This window comes from Somniosus microcephalus, chromosome 12 (assembly GCF_052327205.1).
Source record: "Somniosus microcephalus isolate GS21.2 chromosome 12, FLI_Smic_1.0, whole genome shotgun sequence".
NCBI classification, from domain to species: domain Eukaryota; kingdom Metazoa; phylum Chordata; class Chondrichthyes; order Squaliformes; family Somniosidae; genus Somniosus; species Somniosus microcephalus.
Genome location: NC_140998.1, coordinates 226,443,800 through 226,468,052, shown reverse-complemented (window position 1 = coordinate 226,468,052; position 24,253 = coordinate 226,443,800). Strand labels below are relative to the sequence as shown.

General features: G+C 43.4%; 1 protein-coding gene across 2 annotated transcripts in view; it reads left to right on the top strand.

Annotated features, from left to right (window-relative positions):
* LOC147110218 (rap guanine nucleotide exchange factor 2-like) overlaps nt 1-24,253 on the top strand; it is a 113,325-nt gene that overhangs the window by 48,359 nt on the left and 40,713 nt on the right. The window contains exons 9-13 of one of the 2 annotated variants that reach the window (XR_015080403.1): nt 10,254-10,494; nt 11,222-11,596; nt 17,304-17,515; nt 20,210-20,333; nt 23,499-23,704. Coding sequence is in view for 1 of the 2 variants with exons in the window: in XM_086004126.1 (XP_085860252.1) it covers nt 10,254-10,494; nt 11,222-11,596; nt 17,304-17,515; nt 20,210-20,333; nt 23,502-23,704 (1,155 nt within the window). In the remaining variant the exon portion in view is untranslated. The remainder of the gene's footprint in view (nt 1-10,253; nt 10,495-11,221; nt 11,597-17,303; nt 17,516-20,209; nt 20,334-23,498; nt 23,705-24,253) is intronic. The other variant, XM_086004126.1, reaches the window with a different exon arrangement.

Below are 24,253 nucleotides of genomic sequence, written 5' to 3'. Positions count from 1 at the left end.
TTGGTACCCCAGAACAATTTCTCCAGTTGCTTTGTGCTCCCTACAACAAAAAAGGTTCAGATTTATAGAAAGACTTTCTTGTTATAGTTGTCTCAAGCTGCACACTATTGTTATTCCACCTAATCTATATAAAAAGTACATTTTAGAACAATAAAACAGTTCAAGTGTGTTGTTAGCAATGTAACAGAAGCACATAATGGGGTCGATTTTCCTGGAGCCGTCGGGTGGGGTTTCAGGCGTGTGGGGGGGGGGGGAAATCACAAAAATAGGGGGTCACGACCCCCCCGCCTGATTCCCTGACCCGACCAGAAATATTTAGATTTATGCTTTATATTTTAAAATATAACCCAGTACAATTCTTCGTAAATTAATTCAGAAAATCAATTAAAACTAATTCTGCTCACTGCATTAATTGTTCCTATACACAATTCAAACCAGTGGGTCATCGACTTCATTCTATGACTGAGGCGGGACTGGTCGTCGGGAGCCTAATGCCATTTTAAGGGGCCCTTGCTATTTTCAGCCTTATCCCACGCTAAACACGCCTGGTGGGAACCCCGCTGATGAAACCTGGCGTGAACAATGTCGGCTTGCTTACTTTCAGCTGCAGGTCAATCAGGAAAGAAGAGATTTAATCAGACAGCATTTGTAGGTTGCAGGACCTTGTTGTTTCAGGCTTGGGGCAACTTGTTCAAGGCTTAGGCACAGCAGTGGAAGGTTGGAGCCTCACACACTTCTCCAGTGTGAGCTCCTGGGAAGCCCCTCTCGCCACCCTCACTCAGCGCTTCCTCAACTGAGGCACCTACCAGAAGCATGGGAGGCCTTTTTTTCCTTCCCCTCTTGGCATTAGAGGACCTCCAGCCCCAATCGCGAAATGACACAACCCACAACTGCAGAAGTTGCCATCTGAAATTTTATTTACAATAACCAACTGATGGCATTTAAAAAATAAACACAACATTTCACCCAAGTGACTACCCTTGTGATTAGTGGTGCTTTATTTTTCTCTTACGCGTGCTCCTACGTAGTGGATTCCCTGTGGCTTCAGCAGATGTGGAGGCCCCTTGCTCACTTTCCTGCTGCTCCTATCTCGACACCTTTGGCGGGCGTCCTCTGGGGTGGCGAGCCTGTGAGGGTTCACCAGCAGCCTGCTACTCCTGTGGCTGTGCAGGAGTTGAGACGTCTATCTCCGTTGGGTGTGGACTCCGGCGGGGCTCTGACCGAGGGCTCTGCAGTGGCATGGAAGTGTGAGCGCTTGGAGAGGAGCCCCCACTTCCTTGAGGTCTGCCACCAACCTCCCTCTCATGGGTCAGGTCCCCCTCAGTGCCTGCAAGTGGCTTGAGAGCAGCTTGCTGCACATCAGGGGGGCCATGGGGACCCGTTTCTACAATGGCAGCCCTACTCAGAGGGCCTGCCATGAAGGTCTGCTTTCTCTGCTCAATAGCTGACCATCGCTCACCATGTTTTCAACACTCTGGCGACTTAGCTCCTCCATAGCCGTAACCATCCTCTCCTCTACTGTAGCCATCCTTTCCGCGGAGGTTGCCATCCTTTCCGTGGCGATGCGTTCATGCGCCAATGACTCCACAAAGGCTCTGCTCATGTTCGCTATGGACTCCTCCATTCGCTCCACACTCGCAGCGACCCTGGAGACAAAACCTGCCAGACACTCCTGCATCTGTGCATGGAGATCCATCACCTCTTCTCTTGCCGATGGACCCAGAGGCAGAGGGTTGACATGCAGCAGAGCTGAGCTGGCAGAGTCCTGCGCCCTCTGACGAGGACTCTCCACTGCTGTCCCTGTCTCCACCATCTGCTGATGCTCACTTGTGAGCTGTGATACACCAGGTGACAACACTACTCTATCTCGCGAAGGTCCCACCGAGGTGTGAGTGTCTGCGCTGGTGCTGGGTGCACTGAATTCTGCTGACGCTGCGCCCTCAGAGGTCGGAGCTTCCTCTGAGGCGTCTGGCTGCTCAGCCTCTTCCTCCTCCGCAGTGGGGACGGGGGCTTCGGATGGTCCTGTGGGGGAGTAAAGGAAAGAGTTAGAGATGTGATGCCAAGGTTACATGCACATTGGATTTTGCAGATGTTCATAAGTCCAAATGATGTAGCTTCAGAATCATAACAGCGACTCATGCTATGTCAATGAGAGAGATGGAAAACTATTCTGTCACCAGCTTGCGGACCTGCCCCGTCTCTCCTTCCCCAGCTTCCACAGCCACATCAGCCCCGACAATTTCCAGGACTCCGTCCTCCCAGGGGGTCAGGTGGGCTATTGAGGGTGGGCCTCCTCCAGTCCTGGCTCGCTCTCTGTTATTGTGAGCTCTCGTTTCCTGCAATGAGGGAGACAAGTGGAGTTTGAGTGAGAATGAAGGAGTGAGTGTAGAGATTGCATAGCATAGATACTTAGAGGGAGACAAAGATGGTGTGAGGCTGCAAGACCAAGGGCCCTCCCTGTGTGTTGTCAGTTGGGCTCAAAGCATCAGAGTGAGAGGGAGTGTGAGGGCTGCATGGTGGAATAGTTATGTGAACGTTAGCATAGAGAGAGGGGGAATGGGTAAGGGTGCATGGATGTGACTGTGAAGTGGGATGTGGAGGAAGAGAGTGCTAAAGCTGAGTGCTGGTGGGGAAAGGCAATGGGGATCAGTTTGAGGGTGATGGAAACTTCATACTTACTTTTCCTGTACGGTGAAGGTCATGGAATCGCTTCCGACACTGTATCCAGGTTCTTCTGGTGACTCCTAGCGAGTTGACATCTGCTGCCACCTGCATCCATGCAGCCTAGGTCTCAGTGGGAGGCCTCTTCCTCCCTGACCTAGGGAAGAGGACCTCCCTGTGGGCCCTCACCCCATCCAATAATGCCTGCAGTGAAGCCTCATTGAATTTGCTGCCAGCTCGGGGTCTGGCACTGGCCACAGCTGCTGCAGGCTCCTCTGCCATCCTGTGTGGTTCGTATGGAAGCCTGCAGAGGTTGCAATGCTTGCTATAGATTTTAAAAGCACCACGAATGATGACATCATACTGTGGGGCTTTCTGACTGGAAATAGTCAATTAGCAAGGGTTCCCACACGCTGGAAATGAATTGGCCAATTGAGGGAAAATTGCATCAATCTGGCAGACCCATTTACATTCGTGTGGGGACCCTGACATTCGGGGAACCCGACAATTCCCCGCACCTGCGGGAAAATTGACCCCAATATGTTTAGGCAACCCCTCCCTGAGAATATGAAGTGTAAATTTGACTATGAAAAAGTAACACAAACAATATTGCATCTATATTAGTTAATGTTTACTGATATGAAAGGACTTCTGATGAGAAAAACAGAAAATGTTACAAGCACACATCTGGTCAGTTAGTGTCAGAGAAAGAAAGAGAATTCGAATGAAGGGTCTGACTTGGAACGTTGAGCTGTCTTTCTCTTTCTGATGACCTGCATTTTCTACTTTTCTTTCAGGTTTCCAGCATGCACTGTTTTTCTTTTTAACTGAATCTGCCAGTGATGCTCATGAGTTATTTCCCTTTCGAACACATGATTTAAAAGCTGTAAGGTATAATTAGAGATACAGCAGTAATATCATCTCAAGAAAAAACATCATTGCATTTTAAAAGTTGACTACAGCTGATTGTATAGTAAGAAAAATTCAAAAACTACTTGTAAAACATCCCCTAGCTATTACTAAATAATCACTGCTGCCATCTTGACATACTGGTTTCAAGGGAATGTGATGGCCCAGAAATTCGGGTCAGGGGCTTCCCACAGGTGCAAGCCCCCGACCTGCACTTACCTTGCGCGCCGGCAGTTGAGCTGTAGGGCCCCGTGGAATTCCGCTCCGGGGCTTGGCCCAGCTCCCGGCGCGCTGTGCTTGCATGTCCCAGGGGCGTAGTTAGTGCGATGCGTCCCCTGGGATCACGTGAGCCATGGGCAGCCATGAGGAAGGAAAAGCCCATTCATAAGATTGACAGGAAGACCTGTCTAAACTTATGAATACTATGGGCCTCAAAATAGCAGTAAACCTTAAAATAAATTTTTTAAAAATCACACTTTTTCAATAAATTACAAATTACATTAAATAACTATTTTAAACAATAATTTAAATTTTTGAAAAATATAATTTTGTAAAAAAAGGGGCTAAAAATAAACTTACCTTGCTTTAAATTATTTAAAAATAATAAACCTGTGGAAAAAATGTTTTAATTTTAATTAATTGACCACTTACCTTGTAAAAAGCAGGCCTTACGCCTGCTTTTTAAATGTGTAAATCCTACAGGCTTAACCTCGCGTGAAAACCTGCAAAAAAAAACTAAGTTCAAAGCGCACGCGCAGCCTCCCCTGCGCGCGCGTTCGACCTCTGAACCCCTTCGTTCAGAGGATCGGAAGTGCCAGTTTCCCGCGCATGCGCACTTCCATTCGGCTTACGGGTGAGTACCCCATGCGAACTCACCCGTGGAGAGCCGAATTTCTGGGCTGATGTGTTTTTTATACCTATGACTGACATTTAGTCTTGTTTGCTCCATTGTTAGTCTCAAGTGAAAAGGATTGAGTGGGCTCAATCCAGTTTCCTATGGACATTCCTGCACAGCACTCTGCTACTCTGAATTAGGCATTAATTCAACAATTATTTTTTAAAGGATAAAAGAAAGACCCAGTGGTAAATGGAAATCTTATACTAACTTAGTAAAATGGTTGCTTTAAGATGCATTTTGAAGAAAGCTGGTAGAAGAGAAGCTGTGCTTTGCACGTGGCCTACAGTGATTGAGGTTGTAATTTTGGTTGAGAAGTATTGTATATTGAACGGTAATGTTCTCCAGTTTCAGCCAGTAAAGTCGATCAATATTAGTTCGGCACTAAATTTATTCTCTGTAAGTAGCTGCCCATATTTTATTCACTATCCCATCCCGCAGACAAAAATAAAAATGAAAAACATACAGAGATAGTAACAAGAATACTATATTTCAATACTTTTCAAAGAATAATACTTTTCAAAGAATAACTCTTGAGATTATAAGTATGATTGCATAATCTGAGACTTCCAACAGGGAACATTGCTCACAGTGAGTGCATTTCAGGAAATCACGGGCGCACAGTGCATGAGTTCCCAAGATGTGCACCCTGTGAGGAGTGCTGAATCATGGAATTAGTCTGTACGGAATCATGGAATTAGCCCGTTCGTTCTTAGGGCAAATGTCAATCACATTTGTGTCAATCACAGATAAGGCCATCTCTGATCACTTCCTTGTATCGCTCTCCACCCACATACCCCTTTCCCCTCCCAATCCTACTTCCTTCTGTGTCAGCCCCTGGAATAAGCTCTCTCCCAATTCACTTACAACTGCAATTTCAAAATCCCAACTGTCTAGTCTTTGGTCCTCCATTCACCATGACATTTCTGCAGCTACCGATCTGATCAACCATACCCCCAGCACCACCTTTGATGCCCTAATCCCCATTAAAACCATTACTCTCTCTCATCCTGGCCATTCCCCCTGGCATGGCCTGCATCTCCATTCCCTTAAGTCCAAGGGACGCAAACTTGAACAGATATGGCGAACAATTGGGTTAGCAATTCACCGCCAGATCTGGCCGGACCACATAAAGCACTAAAGGGTCCTGCTCTCATCTGCCAAAACTGCTCACTATTCCAGGATCATTCTGGGATTTAAAGATAATCCTGGCTTCTTCTCTCCACTACAAACCATCTTCTTAAACCATTCACCACCAGATCTGGCTGCACCACATAAAGCACTAAAGGGTCCTGCTCTCATCTGCCAAAACTGCTCACTATTCCAGGATCATTCTGGAATTCAAAGATAACCCCGGCTTCTTTTCTCCACGACAAACCATCTTCTTAAACCCCTCTCCCCGTCTCCTCCGCACTCACCTCCAACAAGAAGTGTGAGGAGCTCATGGACTTCTTTGTCACTAAGATTGAGACCATCTGATCAGCTGCCTCTGCCACTTCCCTCTCTTCCACTAGCCCACTGGGCCAAACTTTCTCTAAGGTTCCCCCCTGCACTAGCCCTGAACTCACATCTTTCTCCAGTTTCTCTCCGATCTCCCTTCATGCCCTCTCCGAGCTCATCTTGTCCATGCGACCCACTTAATGCTCCCTCGACCCTATTCCCACTGAACTGCTGACCACCCAACTTCCTTTCCTGGCTCCCATGTTAGCTGATATTGTTAACGGTTCTCTCTCCTCAGGCACTGTCCCCCTCTCCTTCAAATCTGCCGCCATCACCCCTCCCCTCAGAAAACCAACCCTTGACTCGTCCGTCCTTGCAAACTACGCCCCATCTCCAACCTCCCTTTCCTCTCCAAAGTCCTTGAATGTGTTGTCGCCTCCCAAATCCATGCACATCTTTCACGGAACTCCATGTTTGAATCTCTCCAATCAGGTTTCTACCCCTGCCACAACACCGGAGTGGCTCTTATCAACGTCACAACTAACATCCTATGTGACTGTGACAATGGTAAACTACCCCTCCTCATCGTTCACTGCCCATCTGCAGCCTTTGACAAGGTTAACCACACCATCCTGCTCCAACGCCTCTCCACTCGCCTGGTTCCATCCTTATCTATTTAATCGTAGCCAGAGAATCACCTGCAATGGCTTCTCTTCCCGCTCCCGCACCGTTACCTCTGGTGTCGCCCAATGATCTATCCTTGACCCCCTCCTATTTCTCATTTACATGCTGCCCCTTGATGACATCATCCGAAAACACTACGTCAGTTTCCACTTGTACGCTGGCGACACCCAGCTCTACCTCAACAACACCTCTCTCCACCCCTCCACTGTCTCTAAGTTGTCAGACCGCTTCTCCGACATTCAGTACAGTATGAGCAAAAATTTCATCCAATTAAATATTGGGAAGACCGAAGCCATTGTATTCAGTCCCTGCCACAAACTTTGTTCCCTAGCCACTGACTCCATCCCTCTCCCCGACAACTGTCTGAGGCAGAACCAGTTCACAACCTTGTTGTCATATATGACCCCGACATGAGCTTCCGACCACATATCTGCAGCATCACTAAGACCACCTTTTTCCACCTTCGGAACGTCACCTAACTGTGCCCCACCTCAGCTCACCTGCTACTGAAACCCTCATCCATGCCTTTGTTACCTCTAGACTTGACTATTCCAACGCACTCCTTGCCGGCCTCCCACGTTCTACCCTCCGTAAACTTGAGGTCATCCAAAACTCTGCTGCCCATGTCCTGACTCGCACCAAGCCCCGTTCACCCATCACCCCTGTGCTCGCTGACGTACATTGGCTCCTGGTTAAGCAACAACTCGATTTTAAAATTCTTATCCTTGTTTTCAAATCGCTCCATGGCCTCGCCCCTCCCTATGTCTGTAACCTCCTCCAGCCCCGCAAGCCCCCGAGATATCTGCGCTCCTCAAATTCTGGCACCTTGAGCATCCCTGATTTTAATCGCTCAACTATTGGTGGCCGTGCCTTCAGCTGTCAAGGCCCTAAGTTCTGTAATTCCCTCCTTAAACCTCACCGCCTCTCTACCTCTCTTTCCTCCTTGAAGACGCTCCTTAAAACCTACCTCTTTAACCTTATCTGCCCTAACATCTCCTTATCTGGCTCGAAGTCAAGTTTTGGATTTTTAACACTCCTGAGAAGCGCCTTGGGACGTTTTACTATGTTCAAGGTGCTATATAAATACATGTTGTTGAATGTGACTTCATCTCTGCTGCTTGTTATTTTACAAACTTTTTCTGCTTTGTTATCCTTCATCTTCACGAGTGTATATCAAATTTAAATTTAGTGAGAAAATTGCTATTACCTCCTTAAAATTAGATGATTTCTCCAGAGTAATTAAAAATGAGTTTTACTAAATGCAGACCAGAATGTACATGATGCTAAAACTGCAGGAAGGTAGCATAGACAATATGGCTTTTTTTTTAAAGTCTAGTACCAAATTTTAGATGACCAACAAAGGTTACTTTAACAGCCCAGATTTTGAGGTCAACAGCGAAGGAACGGTGCTTGCCGTTCATTACACTTACAGCTGCCCACAGACTTTTCATGGGCTTTTGAGTGGCAACTTACGGTTACTCGAGATCCTTTTCAATATGGTGCCTTCTAGCGGGGATCTGTAGTGCGTGTGAGTAAAGCAAGCAACAGTGTGTCTCTTCATCCAATCAGATTGAAGAATCCTCACCGAGACACGCAGACTAAACCAGGAAGTATAAATGAGAAGATTCAATATAAAATCATGTACAGAAAGTACATTAACGATTTGGAGGAGGGGACCGAGTGTAACACATCAAAGTTTGCAGATGATACTAAGATGGGAGGGAAAGTAGTGAGTGAGGAGGACATAAAAAACCTGCAAGGGGACATAGACAGGCTAAGTAAGTGGGCAGAGATTTGGCAGATGGAATACAATACTGGAAAGTGTGAGGTTATGCACTTTGGCAGGAAAAATCGTAGAGCAAGTTATTATCTTAATGGCAAGAAACTGGAAAGTACTGAAGTACAAAGGGATCTGGGGGTCCTGGTGCACGAAACTCAAAAGGTTAGTATGCAGGTGCAGCAGGTGATTAAGAAGGCCAATGGAATGTTGGCTTTCATTGCTAGGGGGATAGAATATAAAAATAGGGAGGTATTGCTTCAGTTGTACAAGGTATTGGTGAGACCGCACCTGGAATACTGCATACAGTTTTGGTGTCCATACTTAAGAAAGGACATACTTGCTCTCGAGTCAGTACAAAGAAGGTTCACTCGATTAATCCCGGGGATGAGGGGATGGACATATGAGGAGAGGTTGAGTAGATTGGGACTCTACTCATTGGAGTTCAGAAGAATGAGAGGCGATCTTATTGAAACATATAAGATTATGAAGGGGTTGGATCGGGTGGATGCAGAGAGGATGTTCCAGATGATGGGTGGAACTAGAACTAGGGGGCATAGTCTTAGAATAAGGGGCTGCTCTTTCAAAACTGAGATGAGGAGGAACTACTTCACTCAGAGGGTGGTAGGTCCATGGAATATGCTGCCCCAAAAAGCTGTCGAAGCTACATCATTACATAAATTTAAAACAGAAATAGACAGTTTCCTAGAAGAAAAGGGAATTAAGGGTTACGGGGAGCGGGCAGGAATTTGGACATGAGTCTAGGTTCGGATAGGTCATGGCCCTGTGGGTAGCGGAGCGGGCCCAGGGGCCGTGTAGCCTGATCCTGCTCCTGTTTCGTGTGTCTAATTCTGTTAGATTCAGGAGATAGTCCTGTCATAGTGGATTGGCGGTTAGGATCAGATCAGCCATGATCTTATTGAATGGCGGAGCATGCTCGAGGGGCCAATTGGCCTACTCCTGCTCCTATTTCTTATGTTCTTATAAGTGAAACAAAGTGAGGGAAAGAGAGATGGGATTGAGAGAGAAAGATAAAAGAGACAGAAGGAAAAAGTTTTTTTTTTAAATTCTAAAATCTGATGGAATGAGACTCTACACTTGTAAAAGTATGTTTTCAGTGCCAGAGAGGTTGTTCAGCAGTAACTAAGATTTATCATGCTGTTAAAATTTTACTTGCACCTGAATGCACAGGCCCTGACTCTGGCATGTTTAGTGGGTAACTGGTGGGCACATACGGAAACTTCATGCCCTTCATGTATTTTAATGCCGAATCTATCTGTGAGGTACTGGTGTAGTGAAGCTTGTGGAGGAGTGGAGCAAATCGGACAGCAGCTTCTGGATTTCTGCGTTTAATTGCGCATGTGTGGATGCCAGAACTTGCTGTCCGATTTACTCCATCATAGCGGTGAACGCTGATAGTCTTAATGGAAAATCCGGGCCATTATGTATTGGAAATTGGATCTTTAAGAAAATAATTTTATGTAAAGAATGGGTTTACAAAAATAAATTGTTCTGTTGCGAACAAAAAATCGTCTATAACAACATAGTTTTATTTGCAGCAATATAGTCAGATATAGAAGTAGCACCTAAATGATGGATTCGTTATTGAAGGTTATCAGCATCTGACTAGAGTTCAAATGGAATATTCAGCCCCATGACCTCACTGTGCCATTAACTGACAAACTGATGTAGTCTTTGTCCTGTTTGTAACTGCGTACTAATGAACAAAAAGAAAATAATATTGTTGTATAATATAGTGTGGGGCAGGCTTGATAAACCAGCTGGTCTTTTCCTGCCCGTTGATTGCACATGTTTGTATAATAATCTTAATAAAGCGGTCTTTCTTTATGCTTCTCACATATTCAGTTTATTTTGTTTTTCGAACAGAGCTACCAGATCAAGTTTTAAGAGTTTTCAAGGCAGACCAACAAAGTCGCTACATAATGATCAGCAGAGATACCACCGCAAAGGAAGTGGTAATTCAGGCACTTCGAGAATTTGCAATGACTGCTGCTCCTGAATCATACTCGCTATGTGAAGTCTCCGTTACTCCTGAAGGTGTTATCAAGCAAAAACGACTTCCGGATCAACTATCAAAGCTCGCTGACCGAATCCAACTTAGTGGCAGGTAAGGATGACTAAAATGCCAGAATCAATGTTCCTGCAAGGAAACCAATTAAAATAAACTTTTATTTACGTTGGATTTGGATGGGGAAACACCAAGTTTGAAGATATATTTAGAGCATTATCTATAGGTGTAATGCATACAAGCATAGCAGCATGTCAACCTCTGAATCAAATCGGTCACTACTTTGGGTGAATTATTTTTTGTCTCATTTTGTAAAGTGTTCTTTTCCCCCTCCGATTGCTCCCAACCCAATGTTCCCAGTCCTCTTTTCAGGGGCTGGCCACTGGGAGGTGCATAGAGGCACCTGAGTTCATTTACTGCTTGATGTTTTTTTCAGGGCCTGCCCCTCATGGAATTCAAACTCAGTTTGGCAAATCATCAAGAAGAAGGTTGCAGACATCAGGCAAGCTGTTGCTGCCGATGTTGCATAAGAAAATGTATGGCTGCAAATCCAGTTTGAGGATAGCATAGTGGGTGATGTGAGAGATTTCTAAAAAGTTGTGAGAATGTTAGAGCATCATAGGAAGTTCTGTTTCTGCTCGACTATTGATCTGAATGCAGTGCAAAAAAAGTTGGGACGGGGAGGATGACAGTTAATTGCTCGCTGGTATAAAATAAATTGAAAAGAGAAACGATTTACACACCTGGAATAAGTCTGATCAAAGTGTTGTTGCTGTATTGTTTTCCTTTCAGTTAATGTAACGTTGATTATTTTTGCCTCCCTAAGGTACTACCTGAAGAACAACATGGAGACAGGGATACTCTGCTCAGATAAAGATGCTCAGGAATTGCTCCGGAAGAGTCATATCATGCTGCTACAACTAAGCACTATTGAAGTTGCCACCCAGCTCTCCATGAGAAACTTTGAACTATTTTGTAACATTGAACCCACCGAGTACATGGATGACTTGTTCAAACTTAAGTCAGAAACTGAATGTGTCAATCTGAAGAAATTTGAGAACATTATCAATCAGGAAACATTTTGGGTTGCAACAGAGATTCTTCGAGAACCAAACCAACTGAAAAGGATGAAGATAATTAAACACTTTATCAAGATGGCACTGCGCTGCAAGAACTTTAACTCCATGTTTGCAATTATCAGGTAAAAAATATATATACCAGTAAGAGAAACTTTTACTTCTAAAAAATGTTTTTTTTAAATCACGTTTAATTCTTGTATTCACAGAACAGAATCACAGATACCCCACAGTGCAGATAGAGGCCATTTCGGCCCATCGAGCCTGCACCGACACATATCCCACCCGATCCCCGTAACCCTTACACCAACACATATCCCACCCTATCTCCGTAACCCCACGTATTTAGTCCCCCTAACACTAAGGGTCAATTTATCATAGCCAATCAACCTAACCCGCACATCTTTGTAGGAAGGACTAAACTCTGATAATGGTACAAGTTTCTAATCACCTTTTGCTGTAAATAGAATGCAAGTAGTATAAATGTTCGATTTTAGTACACAATCCAACTCTATCATTAAGTTCAGCGAAAATGTACCCCTACCCCAACTACCTTTGGGTTTAGAGCTGTTAACTAAGGCCTAGAAATTCGAGTAGGCCGAAAACGTGCCGGTAACCGCGCAGGCCAAAGCTAATGGCCGCCCGCTGAAAGAACGCAGACAGGTATTTTGGTGCTGCCTGCTAATTGACATGAGCAGAGTGGAGAAGCTGTTGTGCAACGTGCTCTTTCCGGCGCTAACCTCAGCAGGAGGCTGAAGATCGCGTCTGAAGGATCGGTGCGGGGTTTTGACTGCTCCTGGGTTTTGCTATCGAGTCTGCTGATGGTGCTGGAGAGGGATGGTGATGCACCAGCTTGCAGCTAGCAGTGACAATGCACTAGCCTGCATACCACATAGGTGATTCACTCCCTGGTGAGTGGGTCTTATAGCACAGGCTCAGATCTGGAGTGACCGTGACTGGAAACACCACATAAAGACTGTGATACAGATGTCCTTAAATCGTTGCATGAGGCATCAATGGAAATAAATTTTAAAATGGGGAACATGAACTCTTGGTCAGGAGTTTACTGGTGTAAATAGTGCAGAAGAGAGTTCAATTAAATTTTTAACAACAGCAGACTTTTGAGAAACTCTTGGTGAGAATATGCTGTCAAGCTTTTTAAAAGCAGACTTCCAAACTTTGCATCTCATTTTATCAGTTCCTACACTAGAAAAACCCAATGTTTAAAATTTAAGGAAATGCAGCTTTGATTTTTCTTGATATTATTACAATTGTAGTACAGTAGAGTTTATTTTAAAAGTATTTATCTCCGATACTGTTTGACTGACATGGGGGGAGATTTGATGCATCTCATTGGAAGCAATTTTCACTCCAATAGCGCTGCATAGTTAACAGTTACCCAGCAGCAGCTGTTTACTGTGTGGATTGTAGCACACAGCCGCTTTCTCCCGCCTCTACTCGCTGTCAACGTCTTCGCGCACTGGCGTGCTTTGGAGAGGGCTGTAAGAAGAGTGGCAAGCTCCAAAATGAATAGCGTGCGTCAATTCAGTGTTGCACGGCAATTGACGTCACAGTTCCGCTAATTAAAATACTTGCCTGAGCACAGGCAACGGCAGTGCTGCTGACCTGCTGAAAATGGCATCCGCCGTGGGATCCGCCAGAAGTGGGGTGGCCGCCAATTTTTTCAACAAAACAGGCCTTAACGGCCAGCGCTAACACCTGCAATTTCTAGGCTTAAGTATTCAGCCATGTGGCATTGCAATATCTGTCAACAGAGAAGCTTAAGATGGTTGAAATATGGTGAGGTGTCTGGCAATAGGTACTTTGGAGACAAGTTCAACAGCAACAGCACAACAACTTGCATTTATATAGCAGCTTTAATATAGAAAAACATCCCAGGGTATAAAACTGAGCGAAGGCTTCATTGGCTTGAACTGAAAACTGTAACAGTCTCAAAGTAGCACTTAATGAGGTGGGTGTTGAGCTGGAGCACAAGGCCTCTGTAAAGTCTGTGGGTTGTGCAGTTAATAAATACACAGACTTCAGAAGTAACAAACAAACAGGTCTTTACTATTCGAAGGTCCGGGCGAATCTGCCCCAGCAATCCTGCTACAACACTTATATACTGGTGTGGTCACTATCGGTATTACAGTATACAGAAGCCAAACAAATAGTGCCACACCTAAAGTAGTTCCCTTAAAGGTGAACGGTTACATTCAATAGTTCCCTTAAAGATAGACGGGTACATACACTACAGCCTCTTTGTACCGTATTCAGAGCACTAACATTTTTCTCTAAAGCCCTTTTTAGTGTTTTACTGGCATGTATGAATGTTTATTTTCAATTTCACCAGGTACTTTGTGTGATAATTTGTAAACCTTGCAAGGCTTTATTGAATTTAATGGGCAGCAGATTATGAAAGGACAGTGGAATGGTGCAGTTGGCCCAGTAAAGAACCAACTAATACAACTATAAGGATGGAAACAAGAGCAGAAGGGGATTAGGGAGAATGTAAAAATGATGGCGAGAGAGGTAGCAAATGGAAACTGAGCCATGCTTGATATATGACTCAGGCTGAAATTAAACATCTACTACATGCTACCACAACACAAAAGCAAAGCACTGCGGGTGCTGGAAATCTGAAGTAAAAACAGAAAATGTTGGAAATACTCAGCAGGTCAGGCAGCAGCATCAACATCTACCTCTACACATATGTAGGAGAAGCCTGCAGAGAGAGCTGTAAATTTAAAATACCTTCTTTTGTAGTTCACTTTGCCACGCTGGGATCCTTGAACCACAACACAGTGCTGGGAGCACTTGCATAAAAATGAATTTTCATCAAAATTGTATTATGTAGAAGTTGTAACCGAAATCTATCGTTATTCTGTGTGTTGTATTAAAAAAAACGAATCATATGTTAGTGGAAATATCACAGAAGATGGAAAGACGTTGCGGTACTGTAGACTTTAATAGCAGTCCTATATTGGTTTGAAATTACTCTGTTGACAAAAATTTAAATGCATCACTATCCTTTCCAAATGACTCTAATGTGAAGCTTGACCTGATGAGCATCATATTTTCCTTCAAATGATGACTTACTAGAGTAATCTGAAGGAGTTGTAATTCTTCACTTACAAAGCTGTAGTAAACCTTGATTCGGCAAATGTGTTTCTTTCTATTGGAAATGGAACAATGGCAATGATGAGCTTCTAAATGGAGGGACACAAATGTATCCTTTGCTTTTACTATTGTAAGAAAAGGGAATTAGTGTTAAATAGAGCATTTTCAAATGTGAAATGTTACGCCTTTTTATAAGTTTCAAAATTGTATTGAAAAGTAACAAAAGCTGAAAAACATTAAAAAAAACAAGATTTATTGTTAACACTAAAAGTTGTTCAAGTGCATATTGTGCAAAGATTGCAACCCTACTTAAGGATGTTTAGTGTACAAAATTTTAATGAGTTATATAAATAGTAAATCTCTGACATAAGTTAAAATATTTGCTTGGAATATATCTTTTATTATGATTGAAATATTTAGATTATGTAACTAGTTTCAGTTACAAGGAAAAAGTTTGTAAATTGTAGTCCCAGTGCTAGAATATTGTAGGGGCAAAGGATAAGTGGGTTAGACCAGCAAAGGAAGTCTCCTGTGTAGGGTTCTCAAAATTCCCACATTCCCCCAAAATTATGGATCAAGGGACCCTGTTTGGACAAGTTATTAAAAACAGGGTCCCCAAAATGGCTTCTGTAACCTCGTGACCAAAACCGACAGGATTTTTGAAAGCAAGGCCCTGCAGACAGGCAGGCCCCGAAACGAAACTTAAAATGCAGGAATCTGTGAAAAGGACACTCTGGAGCCAGACAGCTAAAGTATACACAGAATATGCATTCATTCGCCTTGAAATAGATCAAGCTAGAATGGGCCTAGAATCGAGGCCATTAGGCTTCTGCATATTTAATCAGTAACAGCTCACAGTAGCCATCAAGTCAGGATGGGGACAATTAAGCTTCATCCATGACAAACAACCAGGACATCGGGGCCATTAGACCTGGAGACAACTGCTCCAGTAGTCGTTAAAATAAATGGCTGTAATCATTTAAACAAGCCCGCCAAAAGTTAGACAAAAGGACTGACCTGATTTGGCGCGCAGATAAGGAGTTGAAGAACGGGTATAATTGTAGGCCCATCAGTGGTGATCGCTCTCTTGCTCTGCCCTCTTATCGTTTGGCTTTTGGCCTGCTGCCGCTCGTTCTCGTACCCTGGCCTCATGGCGGGCTCTCTTCTCGCTCCCCGCGCTGCTCAACAACCAAGGACGCCCATTACACCGGGGCCAAACGTGGGAGAACAAAATCCGATTCGAAATCGCACAGAACACACAGGCCACAAACGGGCAGACGAGACGAGACGAAGAAGAAGGTGAACCGGTAAAGGCAGAGAAGGGCAGCGGAAAGACGCATTGGGGGACAAACGCCCAGTTATAAGCTGGCGTTTGGTGAATAAGTTTGTATTGTGTGTATGGACAGTAAAAACCCCAGTGTAAGAGCCCAGTTTTATGAATAAGCTGGTATTTTAAGCATGGGTAGTGAAATCATCTAGACGGTAAAAACCGCTGACCGACCCCCAACCGCAACGTTACCGCCGACGGCCACCCGGGGAAGAAGAAGAAGAAGACCCATCACGACTCGACGACGATGGTAGCTGAGGAAAAAGGAGGGTGCTACGCATCAACAACTTCAGCGCCGCGCCCTGAGACCACGTGGTGACGGGATACCCCAAAGGACAGCAAGAGCGGACCTCAAAATCAACCCATTTAAAGCAACAGGGTTTGGATTGGTGAGCATGAATTCCTGGCCCCTCATAGCTTAATCTAGTTAGGTATAGGGGGTGGGGTAAGGATAAGGGGATTGTTAATGTAGTTGTTTTCCCTCGATGTGCCGTGTGTTCCCCATTCCCATATAAGTGTAATTGTTTATGCCTGTATTTCATACCAGTAATTTTCATAAGATTGTTTTATTCTGCTTTTAATAAAATGTTGGTTTTCTTGCACCAAACCACTTGTCTACTCGATTTTCTGTATCGCCGCCTGTACCTAAGTCCGGTGTCTGGAACCCAGGGGTGTGGGAGCGATTCGAACCGCTCCAAGGCAGTCCGAGGTGAAGCTGACTGGGTGCACGCCACCCCCTACACTGGCAATCCCCAGTGCTTGCTGAAAATGACAGCGAGCCAAGGACTCCTCATTAACCAGCATTACTGACTTTCGCAATGAATTCGAGGTGGAAATGGAAAGTGGGGTGTAGCGATTGTTACATTTTTTCTGTTCATTGTTAGCAATATTAAAGCTAGAGCTGAATAATACAAACAGAGAATATATTTCTGCTTTAAACTCAGAAAAATGTAAAGTTTATTTGAATCGATCGTGGAAAATATGAAATTCTAATGGTCTAAGTTGTGCTGTGGATCTTATTGTCTTATAAAGATGCTGTGTTTACAAATGAGAAATGTTTCTGCAGGACGTGTTCACCGGTTATGTTGCTAAATGTGTGCTGCACCCTTGCTGAATGGTTTTGGCTACTGATATTGTGAATTGAAACCTACCCACAATCTTCATTTCAACCCATAATGGCAAACATTCAATGGTTCATATAAAAAAGGGGATACACATCATTTCTGTCTAGTGTTTTAGAGATTGAAACATTGCGGTTTAAAAATTTTTTTTAAAGGTGGCTAAATTTTAAGTTAAGTTGGCGGTTTACTTCTTAAAAGACCTGTTTAGATTTTGTTGTAAGTAATACATATTGTAATTTTGTTTTGTCTTCTCTCAAAACCTAGTGGTCTACAACTTGCACCGGTGGCACGACTGCGGAATACTTGGGAAAAACTTCCACGCAAATATGAGAAGTTATTTCAGGATCTTCAGGATTTCTTGGACCCTTCCAGAAATATGGCTGAATACTGCAATGTTCTCAATAACCAGAACCTGCAGTCTCCCATTATTCCTCTCTTCCCTATGATCAAGAAATATCTGACATTCCTGCATGAAGGTAGCTCTATTTAAAAAAAAAAATTGTGACTGTGGTTTCATTTTTGCAGTTTTCTCTACTTTAAATATCAGTACTTTTTTCACACCATGCTCATGATTTGTCAATTATCTTGTTACGGTAGCACATCTTGCATTACCATTTAATTACTTTGTGGGGAATTTTAACCTGAAAAAACTTGGGGCGAGGGGGAAGTTAAAGTGTTAAAAGTCTAAATCCTGACCCCAACCCGCCTCCGACCCGCCCACTTCTGAGTTTAACTGAGGGGTCACGGGCAGTCAACCCACTGCCAGGAGGCGGTTTGGCACTTTAACTATGATAATGAGGTCTGGAAGCCTCATGATTTAAGCTGGTGTGTAGGTTTGACTGTGGTTGGCCGGGAATCCCAGGCCTCAGGACTCCCGGTAGCTGCAGTGAGGCGAGGACCGCCATGACTGTTGCACTGACCCCTATTTATGCCACGCTATTGCGTGTTCAGCAGTAATTTCAATTTCATCTCGGGCCTTAGGTGACTAATATAAATAACTCGAGCTTTATGAATTTATCTGAACCACTCAATTAAATTACTGTGTTGTGATCATTTCTAGTTATATCCTATTCTCCACTAGATGAAGCTATGTCACCATAGGTCAATTTATTTGTTTCCCAATAAAGGTACACTTGTGTATATTGTATCTTGTATACATCGGAATGCTAAAGAAGGGAAATATTGAAAACAAAGTTTTACTCTTGTCATTGAGCTTGTGCAAGCCCATCACTCTTCAAGTATGAGGAAATTATGTAGTCACGATATGACTTGGAATTTATCAATAACAGTCTGTGATATGGGGACTGAAAATAAGAAGAATTTGAGGATCTTTCTTCTATTGGGTGAAGGGGTTCCAGGCCACTACCCTGGCCTGAACCCTACTGATGGGGCCCACATCCACCGATGTGGAAGCCAGTACTCCTCACCTCACTGGGCGTACAACTCTCCACAGATGCACCGGATCCCAACTGAGCCAAAGGTGTAGGTACTGCCGGTGTAGGAATCCCTGCCCCTGGCTTTGTCCCATTGCAGTCAATTGCCTGGTAAGTGTGAAGGAAGGTTTTGCCCCTAACAAGGCCTGGACACTCTGCACTCCACAGAAGAAAATGCCACAAATTCTTATTTTTTTAAGTAAGTGATCAGCCTCCTAACACAGCATATGGCTGCAGTCGGGTGCTTGGGTAACCCCTCCCCCCAGGATGGACAGACACTGGTGCTTCCAGCCATCATCGTGGTCTTTGTTTTCTGGTAGATTCTGCTGGTCTCCTAGCAGAGTTGCAGCAGCAGACTCACAAACCCCCCAAAAGATTTCTGTATTGTTCTTTATCCTTTATAACAGTTAACTTTCAAAGAATACCGAAATATAGACTGAAAGATCAATGACTGTTAAGGTGACTTTTATTTGTCAAGCTGAGAAATGCTGATGGTACTGGAAACTGCACGCCATTGGGCCTAGGTTTTTAAAAAACTAGGTCAACATCCCTGGGCCGCCTAGTTGAGAGGTGATGATAGAACTGAGCTCTGGAGGTTACAAACCCATTAGTTTCTTATGTTTATTTATGATGCCCTGCTTTTGAAATGCATGAATAGTAGAAATGGAAGTGAGCCCAACAAAGCTTTCTGTCCTCAGTGACATTCACTTCTACCATTCTGAGCTGGGTGCAAAACACATGAAAATCATGACTTGAAAGTAGAATTGGTTAATCTTTGCATTCAGCAAGGCAAGGGATGTTAGTGCTGGGAAATGGCTTCTTTCCTGCTTTGTGTATCGTCTCAGCATCAATTAATCCCACATTAGATGCACCACATTCAACTGCACAGTAAAGCTTCCTCTATTTTTTGGTTAACTCAAATCTTTGAAGAGAACTTTCGACTGCACTTCATACATTTTTTCCAGCATTCTCACCAAACATCCTTATGTCCCTTCAGACTGAGCTTTGTTGAGTTGAGGTTGCTAAAGCTCATTTTACATAAGAATGTTATAAAGTTGAAGAAAGCTTTCATCCCGTCAGTCTCGGCTGAGCTCAGACCAAGGTTCCTTAGCTGAAATGACTCTATGCTGGTCCATGCTGCTACCAAATCCACTATCAAAACAATTTTTTAACTTTACATTTTTATAGTGTTTGCAGGCATTTGGATGATGTAAAATCCTGGGAAAGAAATTGAGTTTAAGAAAGTAAAACACAGGAGAATCATAGGTCTCACTACACAGTCTAATCTTTCAGAATGCCATGTATTTATAATTACGGTGTTATTTCCCTTTAACCTTCCATTTTCACTAATTAATTTGCAACGTCTACGTTAGCATAGCTGCTAACCATTAATAGCTCTATCCTGATTTACGGTCGGTGCCGTCCTCCTACCAACATCCCTATTATTGAAAGCAATACTCATCATGCAGCCTCATACTCTGACTCATTCCTTCACTGTTATAAAACTTTGGAATTCCTTATTTCACTCAGTCTTTCCTTCCTCCTACAATTTTCAGACATTTAAAACTCAAGCTTGCTGTCATCCATTCCCTACTTCCTGATTTACCTTTTCAACCTTGATGGGGTCTCAGTCCTTCGCATGGGGTTCTCTGGATGTTAAATAGACATTTTAATGTGTAAAATTGAAATCTGTTTAGCTGTCCTCGTCAGGAATCATTTTATTTTTTCTTCCCTTAGGGAATGACTCCAAAGTGGAAGGTTTGGTGAATTTTGAAAAGCTACGGATGATTGCTAAAGAAATCCGTAATGTTGGCTGTATGGCTTCAGTTAATATCAATCCTGCTTTTATGTTCAGAACAAGGTTAGTGCTATCTGTTCACAGAATAATGGAATCCATAGTGATGTAAATTGAGCCAATGAAAATTATTCATTGTACAGAATTAAATACCTCCTCAGAAAGGCTGGATGTGGATAAAATTGCTTTTTGTTCTTAAAAGAATAAGCACAATTCAGATTGTTTCAATCCAGAAAACACAGCAGCATTGGTGCTCTGAGGACACAAACACCTTGCTTTCCATTGAAGTAACCTGCCTGATACCTAAGTGCTAAGAATTGCATAATCAGCAAAAAAAGTGTAATTATGTTACAGTTATTTAATCATAGTTATTTTGGCGCTGTATGTTTTTGGTGTTTCATCCAGGTGTACAGTGTTTCACAAATTTTTTTGAAATGTCTCTTTCTTCTGCAGTGCAATGCAGGCCTTACATTAGCAGTCTGTAGACGACAATTCAGAAGTGTCTTATATTTTATACTATTGAACAGGAGCTAAATGAATGCATCAAATAGCTCCTATTTGTTACTATAACTGACAAAATTGTGTACAGTCCCGTATTTTGCATATGCACTGTTTTGATTTTCCAAAATCAAAAGTATTAAATCAGTTCAAGTTTGTAAACCCATGATGGTGAGAAATTGAAAGTACTGACCAAAGAACAGCTGTAGTAACTTGAATAACAAAAGCCCTCCCATAGCGTCCTTGCACTCATTTTACTAGTTCCTCTTGGAACTCTCTTTAAAAAAAGATCGTGGTAAAGTACATACATGTGTATCAGCAAGGACTTGCATGCAGCAAGCTAGCATGTGCACCGTTTTCAAAAAAATTAGATTCCGATCCTGGGCCTCCTCCAACTGCCGGCGCGCAGTGCTTGCGTAACCCAGGGGTGCAGTTAGTTCGATGCATCCCCTGGGATCACGTGGGCCATGGAGAACCAATGGTAGCAGGGAATGCCCATTCATAAATTTGACAGGAAGAGCTGTCAAAAGTATAAATACTATAAGCCCCCAAAACATAACTAAAACTTCAAATAATTTTTTTTTTAATCACAGTTTAAAAATCACTATAAATTACATAAAATAACTATTTTAAACAATATTTTAAATTTTTGAAAAATTAATTACAGTTTCTAACGGGGCTAAAAATAAACTTACCTTTCTTTAAAGTATTTAAAAATAATAAACCTGTGGAAAAAATGTTTTAATTTTCATTAATTCACCACTTACCTTGTTAAAAGCAGGCCTTGCGCCTGCTTTTTAAAAGTGTAACTGCTGGAGACTTAGGCCTAGAAATTCAGTTGCTTACGCCACCAGTTTGCGCCCAAAGAGGCCACTCAGAGGCTTTAGCGCCACTGGCCACAAACACCGCGATATTTAGCGGGGCACTAATGGCGGTGTTAGCCTGTAGCGCTGCGCCGCCACCGATGACGTCATCGGTGTGCGCAGCGCCCCGCTACAGCCCCGAACGCCATATTAGGTCGCGCCCGCCTCTTCCGCGCCGGCCACAAATAGCGACCGGTACACAGGGGCCAACCTGTGGCGGTAGTGGAGTGAGTTAAGGTGGAGGTGCGGCCGGCCGCTTTTTCAGCGGCCGCCTGCCCGCACCTCCGTCCCCGGCCTCCTACACCCCCCCCCCCCCCCCCACCCGCGGCATTGCCGGCTGTTTCCCGAGAGCCCGGCACTTCTCCTTGGTGCCGGGCTCATTTGCCGGCACTCGCGAGCGGGGATCGCGCTGTTGCAGCCACCTCCCCCTTAACAGTAGGAGGAAGGCCTGCAGTACCGCTGCGTGCCGTGCCGCAGCGGGTGGTGCTGCGGCATTTTGCGCGCCGATATTCAGTTTCAGCGCCCCAAGCGGGGCGCGGGAAGCCTCGTTTAGCGGCCGGCTTCCATTTGGGGCGCAGAAACTGAATATCCCGATGGCGCAAGTGGCTCCGCGCGCAGTGGTAATTCCGGTGCCCAGGTGAGCTTGGCGCCCCAAACTGAATTTTTAGCCCTTAGACTCCCGGAAAAACCTGAAAAAAACCCCGAAAGTTCCATGCGCACGCGCTGCCTCTCCGGCGCACGTGTTCGACCTCTGAACCCCTTCAGTTAAGGGAACGGAAGTTCTGGTTTCCCACGCATGCGCTGTGCATGGACGAAACTGGCACTTCCGTTGGGCCTACGCGTGAGTACCCAGCGCGTACTCACCCGTGGGGACCCGAATTTCTGGGCCAATATATATGATAAATTGTCAGATTTTTAGCCCTGAAAAACAGTAACTGTTTAAAAAGTCTTTTTAAAGATAGACATTTAAAAAAATTGACAGTCATAATTATGTGGACAATTAAGTATTATAATTACAATATACTTCCCCTTTCCTGCAGCATTAGGGATTGAGTTTGACTTCTGGTTTCATCAGTGGTTCAGCTTAATGTTGGGTTTGTATCTCCCTTGACAGTAGTTGATAGAGATACATTTTAATAAACTTTAGGTACTTATAAATGGAAAATTGGATTTTATTTTTTTAACTTAATTTACTTTTACAGGGAAAATAACCACATATTTATACATAATTTGTTAAATACTTCCACTGTAGTGGAAAAGTTTAATTCTAAATATTTATCTGTATTTATTGGCATCCTGGTAGCTCAGATGGTGGGAGTGATTTTTGAAGTCTCAGCATTCAGTGATTTTTGGGCTAAGCTGCTGATGGATTGCAGTCCCAGTATCTGTTTATCTATCTTATGTAGAGGGAAAAGTTCCATTCTTTGTGAGTGGAAGAGATTGGCTGCTTAAATTGTACCTTCCTTCTGATCATAAAGTGGTGTAGAGAAATATTGAGTTAATTTTGTTTTTAATATTGTCAGGATTTATTATAACTGCTATTTAACATCAGTCCTGCATAAGCTTCAACTCCTGCTCCAACTGTTCTGCCGGAGTAGTAGCTTCTTTTAAACCAGTGGGCAGAGATGCTTATAGTGCTGTAAAGTTTGATTGCCAAGTTGAAGCAGGATAGGGCTATCTGCAGAGTAGTTGCTGGTTTTTATTTCCCTTTCACTCTTCATTCCGTTTCCTTCATTTTTGTCTGTCTGACTTACTGGAATGAGGCAGTGTTATTTTGAGCTTGAACAAGACTGACCTCAATCTGACTTTTGCATGTCCCAGTCATTGACCTTCCATGCTGAAACCAGCGGCATCTCTCTTTCCCCTGCAGCAGGTTGTTGAGCTACGGCAATACAAATGCTGCAATGCTAGACGAGAAACGGGTACGTCGCAGCTTGTTTCTCAATGCAAAGGAACTCTACGAAGATGCAAAGATGGCTCGGAAAGTAAAACAGTACCTTGCAAACCTTAACCTTGACATGGATGAAGAAAGCCTGCAGGCCTTGTCACTGCAGTGTGAGCCAAGTACTAAAAGATGTAAGTCACGGAACTTTTTTATATTCTTTGAGAAAACATTAATTAATTTGCATTGTATCAACAAATGAAGCAACCAGTAGTTCAGATTTCATTAGGCTGTGGGTTAAAGGAAACATTCAATTTCCTTCCAGCTGTGAAAAACAATAAATAACAATTTTGAAATGGTTTATTAAAATACTAGTAGTCTTGACTTTAAATATGATGTTTTGTTACAAAAGAAATAATTTATAATATGGTTCTTCTGTATAATTAAAATGAGATAATCCATTATGAAGTTAGGATTTTAAATTCTTTTTGTGATAGAACATCTGGAGCAATCTATAACATTCTTTCACATGCAGTGTTTTAACTAAAAATAATGCCTGAATGTTTACTTAAAACTTCAACCTTTAAGTATCAATTGAGTGCTCCCGATTCACGACTAATATGCCAATCCCATTCAGCAGGTTGAAGCTGCTGTCATTGCTGTTCAATTTGCAGGTCCAGTGAAATGACAATCACCTTGGGTGAACTGGTTTAAGTATTTAGCACTGAAATATGCACTAATAT